The 20,030-nt window shown below is 39.1% G+C and overlaps 1 protein-coding gene across 1 annotated transcript in view; it reads left to right on the forward strand.

The window, feature by feature from the left end:
- LOC101852493 (V-type proton ATPase subunit d 1) overlaps positions 1-2,443 on the forward strand; it is a 31,271-nt gene extending 28,828 nt beyond the window's left edge. The window contains exon 8 of the mRNA XM_005103458.3: positions 47-2,443. Within this exon, the coding sequence (XP_005103515.1) occupies positions 47-208 (162 nt within the window). The 3' untranslated portion in view covers positions 209-2,443. The remainder of the gene's footprint in view (positions 1-46) is intronic.
- The last annotated feature ends 17,587 nt before the right edge of the window (positions 2,444-20,030 follow it).

The following is a 20,030-nucleotide window of genomic DNA, read 5'->3' on the forward strand; positions in this document are numbered from 1 at the left end:
GGTGAGTCTGTCCTGACAATAACAGTGGCGCGTTCTCCTCCGACAGGTCAAACTGATGAAGAAAGCCTTCATGCAGCAGTTCCAGTTTGGAGTTTTCTACGCTTACATCCGCCTCAAGGAGCAGGAGATCAGAAACATCATCTGGATCGCCGAGTGTGTGGCTCAGAGACACAGAGCCAAGATTGACAGCTACATACCCATATTCTAAGGCATCTGTATTTTCTGTCTCTGTGAATGTCTCCTTTGTTCCCCTGTGACGTGTACTGAGAGTCTAATGGAAGTGACGCAAATTCTCTTTTGGTAGTGTTTCTTTTTTTCTTTTTTCTTTTTTTGGTTGTGCTGCGCACAGCATTTCTGGTTCTTCGTTACAGTATTTCTATTTCTCCTTTTTTTTTGTAATGAGTCCAGAGCAAAAGAGTTAATCCAAATACTTAGACTTGTGAAACTGGTAGATATCTTAGCAAGAATGGAAATCCTGGAGACTTGTATTTTAGGATCAATTTGACAATATAGTTACAAATATTGACATGGTAGGTGCAGAAACTTGAAACCATTTTTCTATTTTCTTATGACAAAATTCAATATATTTGTTATTCTCAGTTTCTATTGGGGGAAATTTTTGTTCAGTTCATCGTGAGTAAATTTAACATGTCACATCTTTGGTGGAGCCTTTCATTTGGCATGAGTAGCACGCAGTCTCCCAGATCATAATGTCAATTCTCCTCTGCCCACCCAAAGTCTGAGGTGTACTGGAAGCTTGTTTGTCCCTGACAAAGGATGGGTATACACCTAGCACAACTGTAAAGTGATGATCTGTGATAGTTTGTGGCATTTGTAAAATGATTTATGCACACTTTGTGTAGCTGTACGTCTTTGCCCCTGTGATCTGTATGTCCTTGACCTGGTTGCGTCTGACTCAGCAAGCCTAGGCCCGGTAGTAAAACATTTGAGATCTTTTGTCTTCATGAGATGGGAACTGACATGATTGTGGTTTCTTATAAAAAGTCATGAAAAGAGAGTTGAGGTTTGAGATATAATATAAAGTCAGAGAAGTTCAGAGTTTGCAGATAGCAGTATCCAGCCTCAGGCAAAGTGTGTAGGCTCAGGATTTGAGTCACGGTTTGGAATAAATATAGATATGGAGGGGCTCTTTCTGATGTGATATGTGTGAAAATCAGAGGCAAAAACATTTCTTCTGGGTTAGGTAGAAGTGCTTGAGAAACATCTTGTCTTCTGTTGTTAAAGGTATTGCAGTGCAAACCTGCAGACAGCACAGTTCTTGTTTGTTTTTTTGTTTTTTTCTTGGTGTGCATATGTGATTTTTCTTCCTTCTCATGTTGTGAATATTCACGATGATGACCAAATATTGATGTACATTGTTATGCTTTAAGTTGTAGGCAGTGTGTATACTTGAATGTCATATTCAGCCAGAGCACGTCCTGTTTGTGAGTCATACTTATGATTATTTATCGCCTCGCTGACCTTTGGCCTCATGTGTGTTCACTAGAGTGGTTTCATTTGATGTGTGAGATATAAAGTGACAGACTAGTGGTTTATCTGTGGGGGAAAGTGAGTGGTAAGCCGTTGAATGTTGTGAATTGTGAAAGTTTTCAGTTTTGTCCTAGTCATTTGGGAGGAGGAAGAGATTGCTATATTGAATGAAAGCCCTTTCCTGCTGCAGTGCAGTCTATGTGAGTGAGTGTGCGCATGTGAGAAGATGTGCTTATGTGTGGGAGTGATTGTTGTTGCTATGAGAGAAGGATTTCTCATTGTGAAGATAAGATGACTTGAAGTAACTATAGAGGAGGTAACACTCTTTAATGTCTCACACAACCCCCACTTCCTGATGTATGGTAGTTTTTTCTATTTCTTCCCTGTACAATAACCTTCACCTCGTGGTTGTCCATACAAAAATGTGCCCATCTTTTTTTTTTTTCTTTTTGTATGGGGAATATTCCAATACGCATTCCATACATTTGGGCTTGTAATCTATAAATTAATTGTGGTATTTTTTTTCTCTCATGGTTTCATATTGCTCATATTTGTTCTCATTCCTCTTGCTGGATTTAGTCTTTGGTGTTTGTTAAATTTTTACAATTCTGTATATTGATTCATTGTGGGTGACCAAGTAAAAATGTAGGCAGGGTGGATTGTTCCTCTTGATTATTTTCGTTGTTAAAAAACAAATCAGTGTAGACACAATGGATGCGATGGCGAAGAAATACTTAGACTTTTGGGGGAATTGTTGAAATAAAGAATTTTTTTTTTTGGGGGGGGGGGGGGACGTTTGCCTCATTTTCTGTATGTGAAGATTGGTTGTACATCCCTTGTAGCTGGAACAAAATGGAGGCTGGTTTTGTGAAATGTGTAGTGACGTGCCAGTAGCTCTATGTGTATAGATTGAAGGTCTATGTACAATAATAAACAGATATGCTAACGGCTACTCTGTTTCTATCTTGTGTCTTATTTGTGTTCATGCTTTATGCTGAAAGTAGTTATGTTACCATGTACTGGTATCCCGTTTATTATTTTTAAAAATGTATTATGTATTTTTACGTCCTCGTTGGTCATCGACACAATTTTGGATAATTTAGGATGGAGGCTTCTGGCCCTGTCTGTCACGGCCAACCTGGACTGAGAGGGATACAACCTCTGAGCAGAAAGACAGTGATACAGTACTCGATAAAAATTTTCTCACCCAGGAATTGGAAGTTGCGTCTCCTATGTGCCATAGCAAAGAAGAGTGTAATGGCTTTACCACAGGCACAGGTGGGGGTGATAGCTGAACAAGGTGAAATACATCTAACGTCTTTCTACAATTTGAAGAAGATATTGTAGTATGGTCAGGTGAAGAAATGTTGCCATTTACAGCTAGACTAATTTGATACTGTTATATAGCAAAATCATATTTCAACTGTTCTGCCAAGTTTCACAGTTTCATATCGATGCCTCCATGATCAGACCTTGAAAGTGCCAGAGAGATAATTTTTCAGAAGGAAAAAACTGATTACTTTTAAAACAGCGTTGTCAGACCTCTTCAATTTTGCTTAAACCACTCAAAACAATATAACTAAATGAAGGTTAGTTATGTTTTAAAAATAAATATTGGTTTTCTTATGTTCTGACGGTTACGAGGAATGATTACACTACCGTGGTTGTGATCAGACCTCGTAAGCGACAACTATTGTCATTTACGAGGTTTGATATGGTGAAATGTTGGGAAAGTGCATACTTGTAAGCGACAATATTTTCATACGACAGAAGAACCAACTTCAGTAGATGGTTGTCAGGTCACCTTAGTGAGCTCAGGGAGGTTAGATTCCCGGCCGGGTTACTATTAAAACAGTATCATATGCAATCTCATGGCTACCGCACTCTGTACTGGAAACAAGAGAAGGGCCAGGACTGGTTGACCTTTGCCAGAATAACGAGGTTGGATTATATATAAGGCGAGTAAATTGTCTGACACTTCATGTGCATTTTCAGCAATGCATTTTCTTATTTACTCATTTTACAACAAAATTCTGAGAGCATCTTGAGTTTAAATTTAGAAACAAAGGATTAAGCTATTAGTCAGCAGCGTCAAATTAAAGAATAAAGAACATGCACATAGGAGTAGGAGAACTTTGGCACCTGTCAAAGATCTCCAAAGTCACACATACACTCACGCACACACACACAAACACACACAATCGCACATACACACACAAACGCACATACAAACAGCCAAAGAAACACACTCATAACTATGTATAAGTAAAATTATGATGAAACGAATATTTTGAATAGAGGGCTATTTGCATGATAAGGGCGTACACATTGTGAATAAAATACTTCGTTGGGTGTCTTCTCAACGTGTCTTAGACACAGCATTTCTATAATTTTGGTAACAGCAACCGTCTAAGTAGATAAATCACTGTTTCACAGTCGGCTTTGGTTTGAAGCAGACAGTCAATGACTCATAACGCACACTGGCCAACAATTCACCCTCCCCTTTATGTCAAATGTAGCATCTCACATCCTTTTGTCTCCAAGTTATCTATTGTAAAGTTGTGCACGGACAATTTAGTTTTGCAATTAAGCAATGGAGCTTGTAGACAAGGCACCAAGAGGACAGACTGAAGGTCCATGGTGATTGCACAGATTTTTGCCGTTGCTTGCTGCGGCCAGTTTCTTATCGTTGTCCATTTAGGCTAGAGCTTGTGACTTTCCTTCACTGAAATGCTTCCAAATATCATCACCGACTTTTCCAATCGTATGGCCCACACACAGGTCGCTTTAACCAGACCTATTTTGTCCATGGAAAATGCCCCTGTATGCTGAGATGGCCAAATGCGGTTGTTGTTTTTTCTGGTGACAAAGCGCAACATACTTCTGTGAAGTTCGTTTATACTATTGAAAATTGGCTTAGTATAGGCCTACAACTTTCCTGTTTTGTTTTCAACATTAATGAGAACTCACTTTGGGCAGTTTTGCAAAGAAATCTTCAATAAAAAATATTTTCTACGTGGATGCTTTCTTGTAGTGAGAGTTGTCTCTTGCGCAGTGTCTGGGCAACGCTTTGTGCTGGCAGTTTCATTGGTGACAGAAGTGTCCCCTTCCACTACAATGTTACTAATAATACACCAATCCTCAAGGGTTGTTGTCCTTAGGTACAGGCTCTTGCAAGTACGTTGTTTCTGGCATTCTTTTTCCTAAATAAATTCAGCATCCATTTTCATAATTTATGTTTAGAGACGCTCAGGACAGGGGCCAGATATAATTGAGAACTTTCTGTCTGCCGCATTCGGAAAATTTTTTGTACTTCAATGCTGCTCTCTTGCATTCACATTCCCTTTTCATTTCTCATACGCGTTTGTGTTTATCATTTCAGATGAATGCCTGACCCTGCTTCCGTTCTGCTGGAACTTTCGTCCATTGTAATTTTTGTTTTTAAAAGTCAGACTGTCCACGTGATCTGGTTCAGACAACATAATATGCTGTGAGGAACCAGGCTAAGAATGCGACGTTGTTTCCACCATGGGTGGTATATGAGCAGACAGATCAGGGGAATTTGACCAGAAAGGTGATGCAGGATCAACCTCGAGTGAGACATGAAGCTGAAGTGACTGAACATATGGATTTGATAAGCGAGGTTTCAGAACTAATGCAGGCTCGGCAATGGGTGTTGGCGGGTCAGCGATGAGTGACATATTATAGGGTGATCACATTGGACAACGGGGTGAACCAGGTAGAGAAGATGGTTCAGGATTGACAATAAAGGGCACAGATGGGTGTGGTGAACTACTATATACTAGATGTCTGAAATGAAACAGGTTCGACAGAAGATGACGATCCGTAGAATGTGACTGATACAAAATGCGTCGGAACTAGAAAACATGGTGAATCAGGTACAGATGTAGATAGGGGTTTCTTTAACAAGTCCTAAACGTCGATGACCAGTCTCAAATCACTGCGCTCAGTTGTAATCAAAGCTTTTAAGCAGCAGGATGGAGCTTACGACTTCTGATCACAATCGCATTTGGGGAGGGCTGGACTTACGAGTTTTGTTTACTTGCGATAAAAGACACTTTTATACAGTTTTTTCGGGTAAACCTTCTGTTGGCATATGTACCGTAAACAGTAGAATGTGATTGTGTGAAAAAGTCAATTTAGAAAAAAAATGTCGCTTACGAGGTCTGATCACATAGGGCATCGATATTCATTTGTAATTATGTGCAGCATAAGCTGTGTAAGTTAGAAATTATTTTAGCAATAACTTTCTCCCCACACTGGCATTCCCAGGTCAGTTGTGTGACAGGAAAAAGAATACCTTTTTTGTTTTTGCTTTAAATAAGAAGGGTGCCCAGATCAGATCTGTAACATATTTTTCAGTTAAAAACTAGGAAGGAAATAACAAAAGTGGAGTGATGCTGACGATATGGTTCTGAACGAGAAGGAGCTGATGATGATGGTGCACTCTTGAAGAACACAAACCAAAAAGGGGAAATAAAGCAACTGTTTCACAAATACATTTATTGAGAAGCTAGGGGCCTGCTCCAAGAGACATGGAAAAGACACACAACATACATGAAGGTATAAAAATAGTATAATTAAGCTGCGATGCTGTACATCTCTTAGGGGTGGTGGTGTTCTAATACTATGAATAGGGGCAATTTTTGAAATGCAACCACTGGTGCGTCAGTGGTGTTGCGGTTAGCTGCTTCGCTGACACATGACTGGCAGGAGACTAATTTGACTCCCAAGGGGAGAACGTATTGAGTATCTCGAAGTATCCTATCTCAGTTTTTCTGTTGGGATGTATCACTCTCAGCCTGGGTTAGCCCTGACAGGTCTGCCTCCTAATTCCAAATCCAAAACTAAGTGAGCTAAATTGTGTTGGTTGGGGCGTAAATACATCTACGTTAAAAAAAAAAAAAGTAGTGATGGTCTATGACCAGAGGCAACTTCAGTGACACAAAGGTCAGGCACAGCAGGTGGGTCAACCATTTCCAGTACACTGACTGCACTGATATCATCAACAAGAAAAAAAAAGAACAATTGCACTCGATAATTCAACTTGAGATTTCATACACAAGAATTTGGCAACACATGTCTTAAATTTTAAACCACAGTCGGGCATGGGTAACTCAAACACGTCAGGGACTGACAAATGTGTTTGAAACATCCTTAATTTGGGATAACTGATTTAGAAAAATTAAAGAAAGGCAAATTGTACAGGGTGATCCCAAAATAACTATACAACTTTTTTTCTGAATGTCTCGTACAAAAATTGTTCTAGAATGTTCTAATTTGGAAGTAATGGAAGAGACATAATTCATTCAAAAGGAATTTGTTTGACATAAAATTTACGAAGAAGAAACTTATTTTGAAAACGGAAATGGCTTAAAGAAAAAAGCACCCTAAAATGCAAAGTTCACAATTTAAAAAAAAAATCATGTAAAGGAAGTCGTGAAAAGATTGGTTGACTTTTGTCTTTTTTTTTTCTCTTTGCTTTTAAAATTTCCATCCCTGTAACATTTAAACAATATTTAAATTCTTTTACAGAGTATAAAAATCTAAGGATTCCATTCTGGAATTCCTAAAAGCAGTGCTCTACATGTATTCCTTTGGACTCGACACATTTTTAACGCGTCATTCGAAATGTTCAATGGCGCCCAAACTCAAGGACCTGCTAACCCATGAGTGTTTACAGTCACATACACTTTACATATTCAGTATGAAGTGGCTTCTAGAAGCAATAGGGAATGGGGTGTCAAATAGACAGCATTTTTGGAGTTAACATATCCAGCAGGGTGAAAATGGGCTTTGCACTAATCAGTAAGCCAAATGTGTCATTGAGGAAATGATCCCACTTTTCAAGACAATAGACGAATCATGAGCACATTGCCATGCTCTGATCCAAGTCATCTCGGCCTAGCGAAGATGAAAATTGGTACAGTCGTAAATAAGATCTGCTGTGAGAATGCAGGCTGTTAAGGTGTAGGAAAGTCCTAGCTACAGATCGTCCATGGACAGACGTCTCATGGGATTCGACTACTGAAATCTGCACCCTGGTGATGTTATTAATGTTAAAAGGGCTGCGCATGGTGCCTGTTCGACCTGAAGTGGTCATTTTTAGGACATTTTTAGTTCTGACTCGCTATAGATCCAAACTGACAGAACTTCTCTACTCACGATACCAAAGGTCTTGAGGGCACCTAAGCATTCTTTCCATTCCGTGCGCAGAACTTACGAAATGTCAGCCAGGGATGATCTGTCCCCGTGGTTTTATGCACCCCGCATAATTTAGCAGAATTTGATCATTTTTTGCATAATTTCTGATTATTTTCCTTTATCATTCTTTGTTAAAATTAACATAATCGCACAATTTCACTTTTTTGGGCTCAGTTTGCATAATTTCAGATTTTTTCTTGCATAAAGCGACAGGGACAGGATGATGAGTTTGTGGAGAGGTAATGTTCAATACAAAAAGCTCTCTGCTCTTTACTAAACTTAACCATGATCTCAGCAGGCAAACGAAATTTGAGAAAATAATATCTGCAGACTTCTGTTGACTTGATAGACTGCTGTAGCTCTCAATGTGGCGTGACTGTTGCAACTTTTAGTAATAGGCCTAATGCGAACTGGTTCGTCATGCTACAAAAATTGGGGCAAGATTGAAAAAGGGTTGTTTTTATAATGCGCCATACATATATCATGTTCAAATCTGAAACGTAAAACTTTAGTATAGTGGAAGATAGGTAGGCTACAAAACAAGTTGTATAGTTTTTTGGGAGTGCTTATTTAGGCCACATATGGCCTAAATAAGGTAAGGGAGGAGGGTTTAGCTTACTTAGGCCACACATGCTCAAACTACCCTTTTCAGGCAACTGAGTTCGTTCCACTTTCATGCACCTTTCTCATTTAGTACAGTTTTGTCTCAGTGTACAACTTATAAATCATGATCATAATGAATATTGTAAGAACAAAGCACAATACGCAAAATTTTGCTCAATTCCAATGGTTTGAATGAGGGCCAGATTTTTCCTTCATGGAGGGGCAAAAGCTAGGCTATCACTTTGGCACACTTTGGTCAAGTGAAAAGGTCAAATACTCCGAATGGACTTCCGGGTCAAATTTGGGGTATAAAAAGTGTGTACACAACGTGGCTGAGTAATAGTTACTAAAAGTTACACTATCTTTGCCTGAGTGGCACTCCCTCGTACTGTCTCGTAGTAGTAGTAGCTAAGATCGTGTAGAGAATCTTTGGTAGTAGATTCTATCTAGTGGGCAGTTTAGTAAGGGAGTGCTTATTTAGGCCACATATGGCCTAAATAAGGTAAGGGAGGGGGGTTTAGCTTATTTAGGCCACAGTGGACTGTGGCCTAAATTAGGTAAGGGAGGGGGGTTTAGCTTATTTAGGCCACACATGCTCAAACTACCCTTTTCAGGCAACTGAGTTCGTTCCACTTTCATAATGGTGCACCTTTCTCATTTAGTACGGTTTTGTCTCAGTGTACAACTTATAAATCATAACCATAATGAATATTGTAAAGAACAAAGCACAATACGCAAAATTTTGCTCAATCCCAATGGTTTGAATGAGGGCCAGATTTTTCCGTCATGGAGGGGCAAAAGCTAGGCTACCATTTTGGCACACTTTGGTCAAGTGAAAAGGTCAAATCCTCCGAATGGACTTCCGGGTTAAATTTGGGGTATAAAAAGAGTGTACACTACGTGGCTGAGTCGAAGTTACACTATCTTTGCCTGGGTGACACTCTCTCGTACTGTCTCGTAGTAGTACATGTAGGCTAGTAGGCCTAGTAGTAGTAGTAGCAAAGATTGTGTAGAGAATATTTGGTAGTAGATTCTATCTAGTACGCAGTTTAGTGACCGTGCTCGCGGCAGGGCGAATCGGCCTCGATAAGCCCCGTAGACTTTTGTGATCGGCCACGAAGCCTCATGTTTTGATGGGTCTAGATCTAAACAACTCAGTGTTATTCGCACTGCCACATCCGACAGGCCTAGATCTACATCTTTTTAAAAGGAAAAGAAAGATCATCAAAATGGTTGAATTCGCGTGAAAATCGATTCGGTAGAACTATAACTATTAAAATTTGCTTCTGAAAACAAGGCAATTTTTATACGAAGGCCATTTTTATAACTCGATGAAATAAAAACTACCAGCTGTGTACTGTGTTATTCTGTATAAAAATAAATTATGAAACTTCAGGACGTATTATTATTTTCCAGCATCTTTTGACGCCTGAGCTGTAGAGGTTGAAGTTTTCACAACACTAATAGATCTAGTAAGAGGGTTAGGTAATAGGGCTTTCCGTAAAAAATGCATAGATCTACAAAAGCCGAACCACCGAATCGACCGGGCACCTCGCTCTCCCCTGCACACTGTGATAACGTGTTGCTGCGGTATCGCATTATTCAACTATTAATACGTGCGGCTATGGCAATTGGGATGTACTGACTGAAAAAAATTCAGTTTTGTTTTTATTTTACCATATATTTGACTTTAATAGTGCAGGCGATAGCAAGATCTAGATTCCCTGTCTAGAATCAGTGGTAGCAGGCCTATGCTAGAAGCAGCCAGAGAGCCTACAACTGCTAGATCTAGATCTAACTTATTATTGCTATGCCTTTGGGTTTTGGAATTGAAATAAAACGAATAGCACAGTTCTAGTTACTTTTAGATTCAGCAAGTAACTGTATTTCCAGAGTCAATAATAACAAATCTCAGCATAACAATCACTTTTACTTGTATTAGAATAATTAGATCCAACTTTTTTTAAAATCTGTTTTGCGCAAACTTAATATTTTCTCTACTTGTAGAGCACAGAATTTACATTGTAAGCCTCTGCTCAGTCTTTTAGTATACATAATAAAATACACACACACACACACACACACACACACACACACACACACACACATATATATATATATATATATATATATATATATATATATATATATATATATATATATATATATTCGGGATATTTTTAAAACTCTTTTTTTCAACATGTCATAAAATCAAATTGTGCTATTTTCTTTGAAAAGAATAGCATTAGCAGTGGACTTTTTAGACAGCGAGTCTCTGATTCAATATTTTAAAAAAAATATGCTAATCAATGAAAATTGCAAATTGATAATAGTTTAGTCCTGTAGAGGATAGGTGGACTCTGGGGTCTGCAGAGCGAAATACTAGGTTTTAGGATGTGAACCCCGGAGTCACCATAGTGAAATAAGGTTTGGTTTAAGTAAAGATTGGTGGACCCCGGGGTCAGCGTAGTGAAATAAGTACGGTTAATTTTAAAAGGATTGGTGGACCCCGGTCACCATAGCCGTAGAGGAATAAGAAGGTTTAATTAAGGATTGGTGGACCCCCGGGACACCTTGATTAAACCTACTTATTTTACTACGGTGACCGCAGGTTCCACCTATTCTAAAAACCTAACTAGCATTTCGTTAGGTAGACCCTGGGGTCCACCTTAAACCTACTTATTTCACTACGTTGACTCCAGGGTCCACCAATCCTTAAAATTAAACCTAGATCTACATGTACTTATTTCACTACATTGACCCCAGGGTCCACCAATCCATAATTAAACCTAGATCTACTGATTTCACTACGTTGACCCCGCGGTCCACCAATCCTTAATTAAACCTATATCTACTTATAATTTCGCTACGTTGACCACGGGCTCCGCCAGTCCTACTATAAAATAAACTGAGATCTACTTATTTCACTATGTTGACCCCGGGGTCCACCGATCCTTAGTTAAACCTAGATCTACTACTTATTTCACTAGGCTGACTCCGGGGTTCACATCCTAAAACCTAGCATTTTGTTAGGTAGACCCCGGGGTCCACCTATCCTTTTGGCTAGATAGACCCCGTAGTCCGCCTATCCACTTTTTTGATAATAACTGAAAACAATACATGCCAGTTGTCATGAATAGTGAAGAAACATGCGGGGGAAAAAAGACAATGAGGTAGACTATAATTTGTCCAAAAAATTGCAAGTGCAAGTGAAGATCATAAAATAATTTTGTTATTTTCTGGTCATCTTTCCCGGTTTATAAAAAAAATCCAGTGGGCCTACTACTAGATCTATGTATCTGAAGAACATTTTGCTTGCCTTTATTAGCTTTTTTCATGTACATGAAAGCATAGAATATATAGTTTCACACATATATATGCACAATACTTTGAAAAAGAAAGATAAGGTCATTGTTGTTTGTTTTTTTTACGGAATCCGTTTTACGTTGAGAAAAGAGGTAAAAACAAGTTTTAAAATTTTAAGAATGCCCATAATATTAGTATTAGGAATCCGAAATTACTACCTAGTTGGCTTACTCTTTAATAACCATGAGCTGTTAAGAAAAAAAAAGACAATGATATAGGATTTGTCTAAATATGACCATTAGCAATAAAGATGTTGCCCATTTTGTCCAATTATCCTTGCAGGTAAAATCACCCTGCACTGTACCTCAATAAGCACAAAAGGAATATTTCTGTGACTTTGTATAGAGGTGTGGCCTAAATAAGGTAAGGGAGGGGGGTTTAGCTTATTTAGGCCACAGGTGTGGCCTAAATAAGGTAAGGGAGGGGGGTTTAGCTTATTTAGGCCACAGGTGAGGCCTAAATAAGGTAAGGGAGGGGGGTTTAGCTTATTTAGGCCATATGTGGCCTAAATAAGGTCACCTGTTTAGTAAACGTGCACGCCGCAGGGCCACGAAGCCTCGTGTTTTGATGGGTCTAAACTAAACAACTCAGTGTTAATCGCACTGCCACATCCGACAGGCGTAAATCTACACCTTTTTAAAACGAAAAGAAAGATCATCAAAATGTTTGAATTCGCGTGAAAATCGATTCGGTAGAACTGGAACTATTAAAATTTGCTTCTTGTGATTTCATGTTTTTGTTATCCATGCCTGACTGTACTTGTAAAATCACCAAAATGCCAGTGTGGAGAAGCAGACCAAACAGGAACACATCCTCCAGCAGTGCAGGACACACAGAGCCCTGAGACAGGACACACACAGTACACACAAACACACACACACACACACCTCTAGCAGTGCAGGACACACAGAGCGCTGAGACAGGAAATGTAGCCAACATCATTTTACAGTACCGGAAAGACCATACAATGGTACAGGCCAACAGAGAACTGAGAAAGACAGCCCAGTTTATGATAAACACCGGAGTTAAAGTGTAAGTCAGAAGATAATTTGACTGCAAGGCTTTTGTCTCTCTTTTCAATGATTAATTACATTTTCACAACTCCATTGACACAACTTAGATTATACAGGAGGCAGGTTGCTTTGCTTTAACTTCAACCTTACCTGTCAGGACTAACCTGGGCAGAATGAAATCACAGAAGACAAAGATACTTGACAAAAATAAGACAACCCCCCCCCCTCCCCCCCCTCAACTTCCATAGGCAGGAATTTGAGTCACATCTTCGGCGCTCTACGGCAAAGAGCCCATCCCACCACATAGGCCGGATCTCAGCTTTCATTTCTTATTAATTGAAACTTCTTGAAAACAACAGGGTAACTTCCTGCAAAAAGACTAGTGACAAAATTTAAGAACACCAGTACATATATATATATTGTCGGCCTTGTGATAAAACCGGCTAACCCCAGCGAGGTAAATTTTACAGGAGAAGGAAAAAACTGTTTTATTTCAAAACAAAGGTGTCTAACGATAAATCAATGCTTTAAACAGTTATAAAAACACTTTTCCTAAAAACTGCAGACTTTTTTCTTAAAAAATCGCTTTTAATGAAACTGCGTGGGTTAGACGGTTATGTCGCTCAAATTTTCCATGATAAAACCGACCAACCCTCAATTTTGTGGGTTGGCCGGTTTTATCAGGAAGCCACTGCTGGCCTCGAGTTTGGTTGAGTGCAGCCAAGCCACACTTGATTGTAACGTATTTGATCAGTTCTTCAATCGTCGTGATCTTTTGTAGAAGAAGAAGAAGAAGAAGAAGAAGAAGAAGAAGAAGAAGAAGAAGAAGAAGAGAAGAAGAAGAAGAAGAAGGAGAAGGAGAAGGAGAAGAAGAAGAAGGTTGAGGAGGAGGAGGAGGAAGATGGTGAGGAGAAAAAAGGAGGAGGAGGAGGAGTAAAAAGGAAGAGGAGGAGGACGATATTACTGCTACCAACATACTATCAGCTGCTGCCATTTCAGTGCTACGGAGTCAATTCTGGCAAAAACAGCAGTCACAAATAGGAACATTTAATAGAAGTAGAAGAAGCAGAACACAGCAATGGGTATATTAATTATATTTGAAGTAGAAGAACAGGAGGTTCGAATGGTAAGGGAGAGCAGCTACAGCAACAACAACAAAAACAACAACCACAACAACAAAAACAAAAACAAAAGTAGTAGCAGTAGCATCAGCAGGCCTTTAGAATTTATGACAGTGTCTGACACGGTACTATTGGCACTGGGTGGCCTTTCAAATGCCTGGAAAAAAGTAATACTAAGAAAGAAATGAAAGCAGAAAGCCACAGAGAAGCTCTGCTACCTCAGCAATGGTTTGAGTGAAGTTGGCTTCATAATAATATACTATTATTATACAAAAAGACTTTGTAGGTATCAAAGAATGCGCCAACTTTCTTCAAGGTGCGTGGCTTGACAGCTACTACTTTATTGAGTTTTCTCAACAATAGAAGAGCATGTCTGTCTCACTCTGTGTCCTGTGGCTATAACAAGGCAATACGACAAAAGTTACCATTGTTTTGAAAGACTCAACAATAATCGAATTTGACTTGATCGCTTTCAAAACGTCTTACTGAGGCAAAGTTTCATGGTAATTGTGGTAGCATCGTGGTAGGACCGCCTTCAACTCCAGTAGATGTTTAAACTGGTTGTCAGTTATCTTCAATCTGTCTTTCAGAGAGGTCCAGCAGTAACGGTCGTACACATGGTGTTCAGCTTTCTTGGTCCCTGCAGCACCTGCCATCCATCATCAAAGTTCAGCTTGTACTGGATTTTAAAGTATGGAGTGCACTTTGAAGCCTGCAAGTCAGTGACAGTAGGATCGCCTGCTTTTCTCCCTGGACGGATTGTTTAGTGCTCTCCGACCTTTGCAAAATTTTTGAAAAAGCTGTGGTCCAGGTACATAACTTCATAGGACATGGGGATGCGTCTGGCTTGGAGCACGATGTTCACGTAGTCCATTGGGATGTATATCAGTGCGTTTTGGAGCGATCGCTCAATAGTGGCCCTTGGTGAGAATTTCTGCTCAACTGTGATGTCAAGCTCTTTGGCCACCGAGGCCATTGCACTCACCAGGGTGGCTTTCTGTTTTAGTAGTTGCACCAATCACTGCAGATGTTGAAGTGGTTGAAGTCAGTCGCTTGCAATCTATGGTAGTGAGTCAAACATGATGAAAACTGTTGGACCACCTTCACTTTCATCCAGGACATATCATCTGGCGTCTCTGGTGGCAAGATCCTAAATCGTAAAATTATGTACAGCCAGTTTTGTTTTATAATATAAGGCGGGTGTCAGTGATGGTGCCAGGAGGACGCGCTGGGTCTTCATACAAAGGACACACACTTTGTTCTGGGTTCAGTGCAGCTTCCCTGTCCTTCTCCTTCTCTGCTCGAGCTGCAGCTTTCCTCATATTCATAAATTAAAATTATTGATGAGCTGTACATTCTATTTCTGTGAGGTTTCCAGACTGACTCAAAGCTGGTGCAAATGTCGCACTGCTCTTTTTTGGTTGAAAGAAAACCCAAATTGTTTTTCTTGAAGTTTTGGCAGAACACTTGATAGCTTAATGTTTTTTCTGTCTCTCTGCTCATTTCTCCATGTATACTCGATGCATATTTGAAGTTTTCTGGACTGTCATCTGTAGACAGGAGGATTTCTTCCTAAGTTTGTCCAAAATTACTCTTTATGGAACAACTTGTCATCCTCGGCTCTCTCGTGGTGGGCATTATGTGTTCTTGGGGGGGGGGGCTCTTGGTCTTTTTCGGAGAAGACACTTTAAATAAACCAGTGGGTCTGGCCTGCAGTGTTCGTGAAGATTGGTTTACAAACAGGTGTTCTTTGACCATTGACTCTTTTAAGTGGTATTGAAGGGTGTAATTTCTCCTTGGGTTTACACTTGCTGTGTAAGATCACTTTTTGTCTATCCTGTTTATCATGGCATACACGTAGGCTCTCTTTTCTTTCCAAGAGGGTGAGGAGTAATGTCATTGCATTTTGTACCAACCAGTTTACAACTGCAAAGGACGTTAAGTTCACACCCTGCTAGCTTTGTACCTTGACAGGTGTAGAGGCATTCCCAGTTCTTTCAACCTCTTCCTTTTGTTACCCTTCCTATCGTTTTCATGCCGTGTCCTTTTTGCAGACATCAATGGTGACAAAACTGTTGCATTATCAGCTGATGTGACATTAGCTTGGTAATGTTGATCACTTTCCACTGCGCTGAGGGTCAGAGGTGACGCAGCAAGAGTAGCATCATCTTATGGAATGTTATTGCGTTACGTAAGTTAAGGTCTGACATAAGGATAAAGCATTATGTCATGACACTGAGAAAATAATCTAAACAAAACACAAACGAAATGAACTTTCAAAGAAAGTCGAAAGATGTTTCAGATGCAATAAACACTGCAAATGAAGAAAGAAGCACTTAAAAAAAAAACATTGAACGTTAGGGGCTGACGGTGTGCTGGACAGGTCCCACATTTTTTCTTTGGAGTGAGTTAGTAAAGAATGAACTTCTATCGACTTCGTCCATTCAATTGCGAAGGAAAAAATGATTATGAGAAGACACAGTAGTCCGAATAGGGGAAAATGCCTTCACAATTCGGTGACTTTCCAGTACACGTGGACAGAATAAGTAGTTTCATATAAAACAAAATCCATGAAGATGCATTTGAAATACCAGCATTGTCACGAGATAAACAGTTTTGTGGGAACAGTGGGGAGTTTTAGTCATTAATAACATTATCAGCAGCTTTAAAACGAAGAAAAAAGAGGAAACAACAAGATCTATTTAACTCCCCAATGAAACCAACAAGAAATATTACTCAAATATTCCTTTTTTGGAGAGCTCCCACGGTTAAGTGAGCAAATTCTGGACTATTACAGGTCTGAATCTGATGTCAAACGAAGTCCGGAGACGAGTCGAAGCCGGGGTTAGTCGGTAACGTAGCACGTGGCCCCTCATTGTTAGCGCGACAAAAACAGCCAACCCTCATTCCCTCCCTCGCAGATGGGATAGTCGGAATTATCGGGCTAAAATCCGATGGGTGCCGGGTTATACGGTTTTATTTCTGATGTTTTAAAGGCATTTCTACAAAAAATTATGATCTGTCTTTGAGTGAGCATATGAAATGGACAATTTACTATCGATAGGGCCAATAAAATTTTTTTTGAAATTTTGTGGGTTAGTCGGTTTTATCACTAGGCCGACGATATATATATATAAAAATACTTCACATATTATTTACCACATAGATGACAGTCTGATGACAAGAGAGAACACTAGTACTAGTACAAATGTACAATATATATGTATTCCACATACTTGACATTTTCACATAGTACCGGTTCAGCTACATGTGCCTTAGGAAACAGCAATGCAACTGAGTATTATTATTTATATAATATATCACGACAATTCAAGAACATTTATAACAAATAAAAATAAAGTACATAGTATCATAATTTACAAAAAGGAATATTTGATAAAGAAAAGAATACAGATAGTATACTAATATTAAAAAATGCAAAAGTCAACATCTGTCATTGCATAATATCAAGGGTAAAGTTCACCAAAAAAAGTAACAAAAATTACAGAGCAGGAATGTAGTGGAATCCTGTTATAACGAGAGGTAGGGAATCGGTGCGAAATGTCCGTTATAGCAGGATTCTCGTTACAAGGGATCCAGTAATACATTCAAGGGAAATAGTAAAGTAGGCCTAATCTATGAGTTTGGCGTTCTGTTTATTCCTTTTTGTATTTCCCTTGATGATGATTTGTTCAACATGATCTCTAGGTCTTACTTGATCAAAAATCGAATTAGGTTTCTTTCTCTAACACTAGCAATGTTGACAGCTCGGCGTTGGTGATCAGAAAGAAGAGCCCTGGCTCTAGGCTAACTCGCCCGCTGTGTTGTCCCCCACCCCACCACACTCTGTGGTGCGTTGCGTCTGCTAGCGCACGTCACACATTCACTCCATCTATCACAGCATTGTGACCTCTCCGTCCCGCACCAGAGAAGTGAGAGGCACGGTATGCCTAGAGATAATCTAGACTGGGCTGGCCTATCACGCGATGCGTTCTGCTTGTCTGCGCATGCCACACCCTCCCCACTCATTCACTCCAGCCTTCATTGTTGGTTCGCGTGGGCTCTCCCATTCTTTGTTTCGCTGGATCACCAACAACTTTCTTAACTGGCAAGGTTTTATAATATAATGTGTAATCGGTCTGCGCGCTGTGCACAGCAGCAGCAATATTCCGTTAAAACCGACTCGCATGACGGTCTGATTGCGCAATAGCAGTATTTTATTTACAAAGATAAAGAAGGAGAAAAAACGGGGTTTTAGAATAGTGTCTTTATAACAGACTTCTCGTTGTTTCAGGACTCGTTATAAGTGAACTCCACTGTATAAGTTAGTAAATCAGATGGCAGATTACAGGAAACAATAGGCCTACCAGCTGACCAGAAAAAAGTCTGTTCAAAGAAATGTTTATGAACCAATCGGTATCAAAATTGGACAGAAAGCTTGAGCATACATCCAAATTATGTTGTTTTTTTGTTCATAATTGCTGCAAGACGGCAAATTGACAAAGCAGTTCACACTGTGTGCTTTTGCCGTGAAGATGTTTCAACAAACAAAATCTCCCAAATTGACTTGTGCATTATTTGCATGCTGAGAATGCGAGATAGACATTAGTATCAAACATAATGTTCCAAACAAAAATGTCTGTTTTGAAATGGTTTGGTCTATAGAAAAAAAGAACTCGAATTCTAAGTCCTCAGCAACACACAGTAGTTGGCCTTTTCATACTATGAAAGTTCTGGAGAAGCTTGAGACTGTACATGGGACTCACCACACCATTATCCTTGAGTCAAAGCAGAAAATTCAAGAGATCTCTGCGAAAGTAACAATAACAACATGGTCGGTATAAGTACTATAAGAATCCAAAGCGCTCAACTTTCATTCATCAGCAGAAACAGTGGACGGTTGGTCACTATAAAAAAGACAAAAATTTTATCATCAGAACATGGGGAAACCAGACTACCTCCAGTATAAATTCACAAAATCCAAAATTGCATAATTCACAACAAGAGACAGACAAGTATCTTGGAAAGAAGGTACCAATTCACAGAGAATCAAGCTTTCTCCCCTTTCAAAAGGCAAACATGGACAATTAAGTATCAAAGATTACTAACAAAGGATAAGCAAGATCAAATGTGAGAGAGCAGACAATTTGTAGGCATAATAAATATCTGTGCTACTGCTAATAGAGTGTCTTGTAGACCCACTGCATATGGACTGACTGCCATGATTTATTGCACAACAAAACAAAATGTGAAGCGAGTCAACTCTGTTGACTGATAGCGACTCTGAGAAAAATGTTTGTCCACAAAGAGAACAGGAACTCTCATTTGTGATTTATACTAGCAAGTACATGTATACTTTTTATAAATACACCTCCATAAATTACTTTGTGTTGAGTGTCAATGTCAAGGATCAAGGCTAAAATCGTTGAGAAAATTCCAACAGGCTTCTCATTTGATGAAAGTATTGAAAGGCTTGTACAGACCTATGCCTGTGACTAGTTTGCTTGCATTGTGACCTGTTAACCTAGATATATACTCTCATAGCATCGGCAGGGCTACAAAGTTTGGACAAATTATACACAGTCAAACAGAATAAATTAATACCTGGTAACTACTATATATATGAAACTCAGAGTGGTTGGATTGCAATAAACTCCAGTCACTACAGTCCTGTAAAAAACACTGCACAGGCTCATAAGATGAAAACGATAAAACAGTTGTGGAAATAATGTTCTATACACTTGATAAAATAAAAAGCTCATAAATAATTTTTTTAAACAGTTGAACCAAGCACATTGTTGGGGAGAGACATTCTCTTGCAAAACCTGCAAGAGAGCATAGAAATAAAAAGTGTTCTTAAAGTTAAAGTCAAATTTAAGCCTTTCACAACAGTTTTGTTAAAGAAAATATAGTTTTGATAAAATCCAGCTATATATTACAAATATGAGTTGTAGAACAGTAGTCTCATAATATCAGGCACAATCTTGAAAGAAAGAAACATACAAAAATAAGCTTTGGTAAGAGTACGGCAAGCAAACTATACATATAATATTGGGACAGGGAAACAAATAAAAGCAAATTTATAATTCAACTGTATTAAAAATTCTGGCAACAGTCTCAGAAACATGCGCAATTAAAAAAATTATCTTGACATCTTCTCCATGAAAACAAAGCATCGAAATTCTTCATGAAATATGAAAAGAAAAGGAAA

The sequence above is a fragment of the Aplysia californica genome, unplaced genomic scaffold, assembly GCF_000002075.1.
Source record: "Aplysia californica isolate F4 #8 unplaced genomic scaffold, AplCal3.0 scaffold00373, whole genome shotgun sequence".
Lineage (NCBI taxonomy): Eukaryota > Metazoa > Mollusca > Gastropoda > Aplysiida > Aplysiidae > Aplysia > Aplysia californica.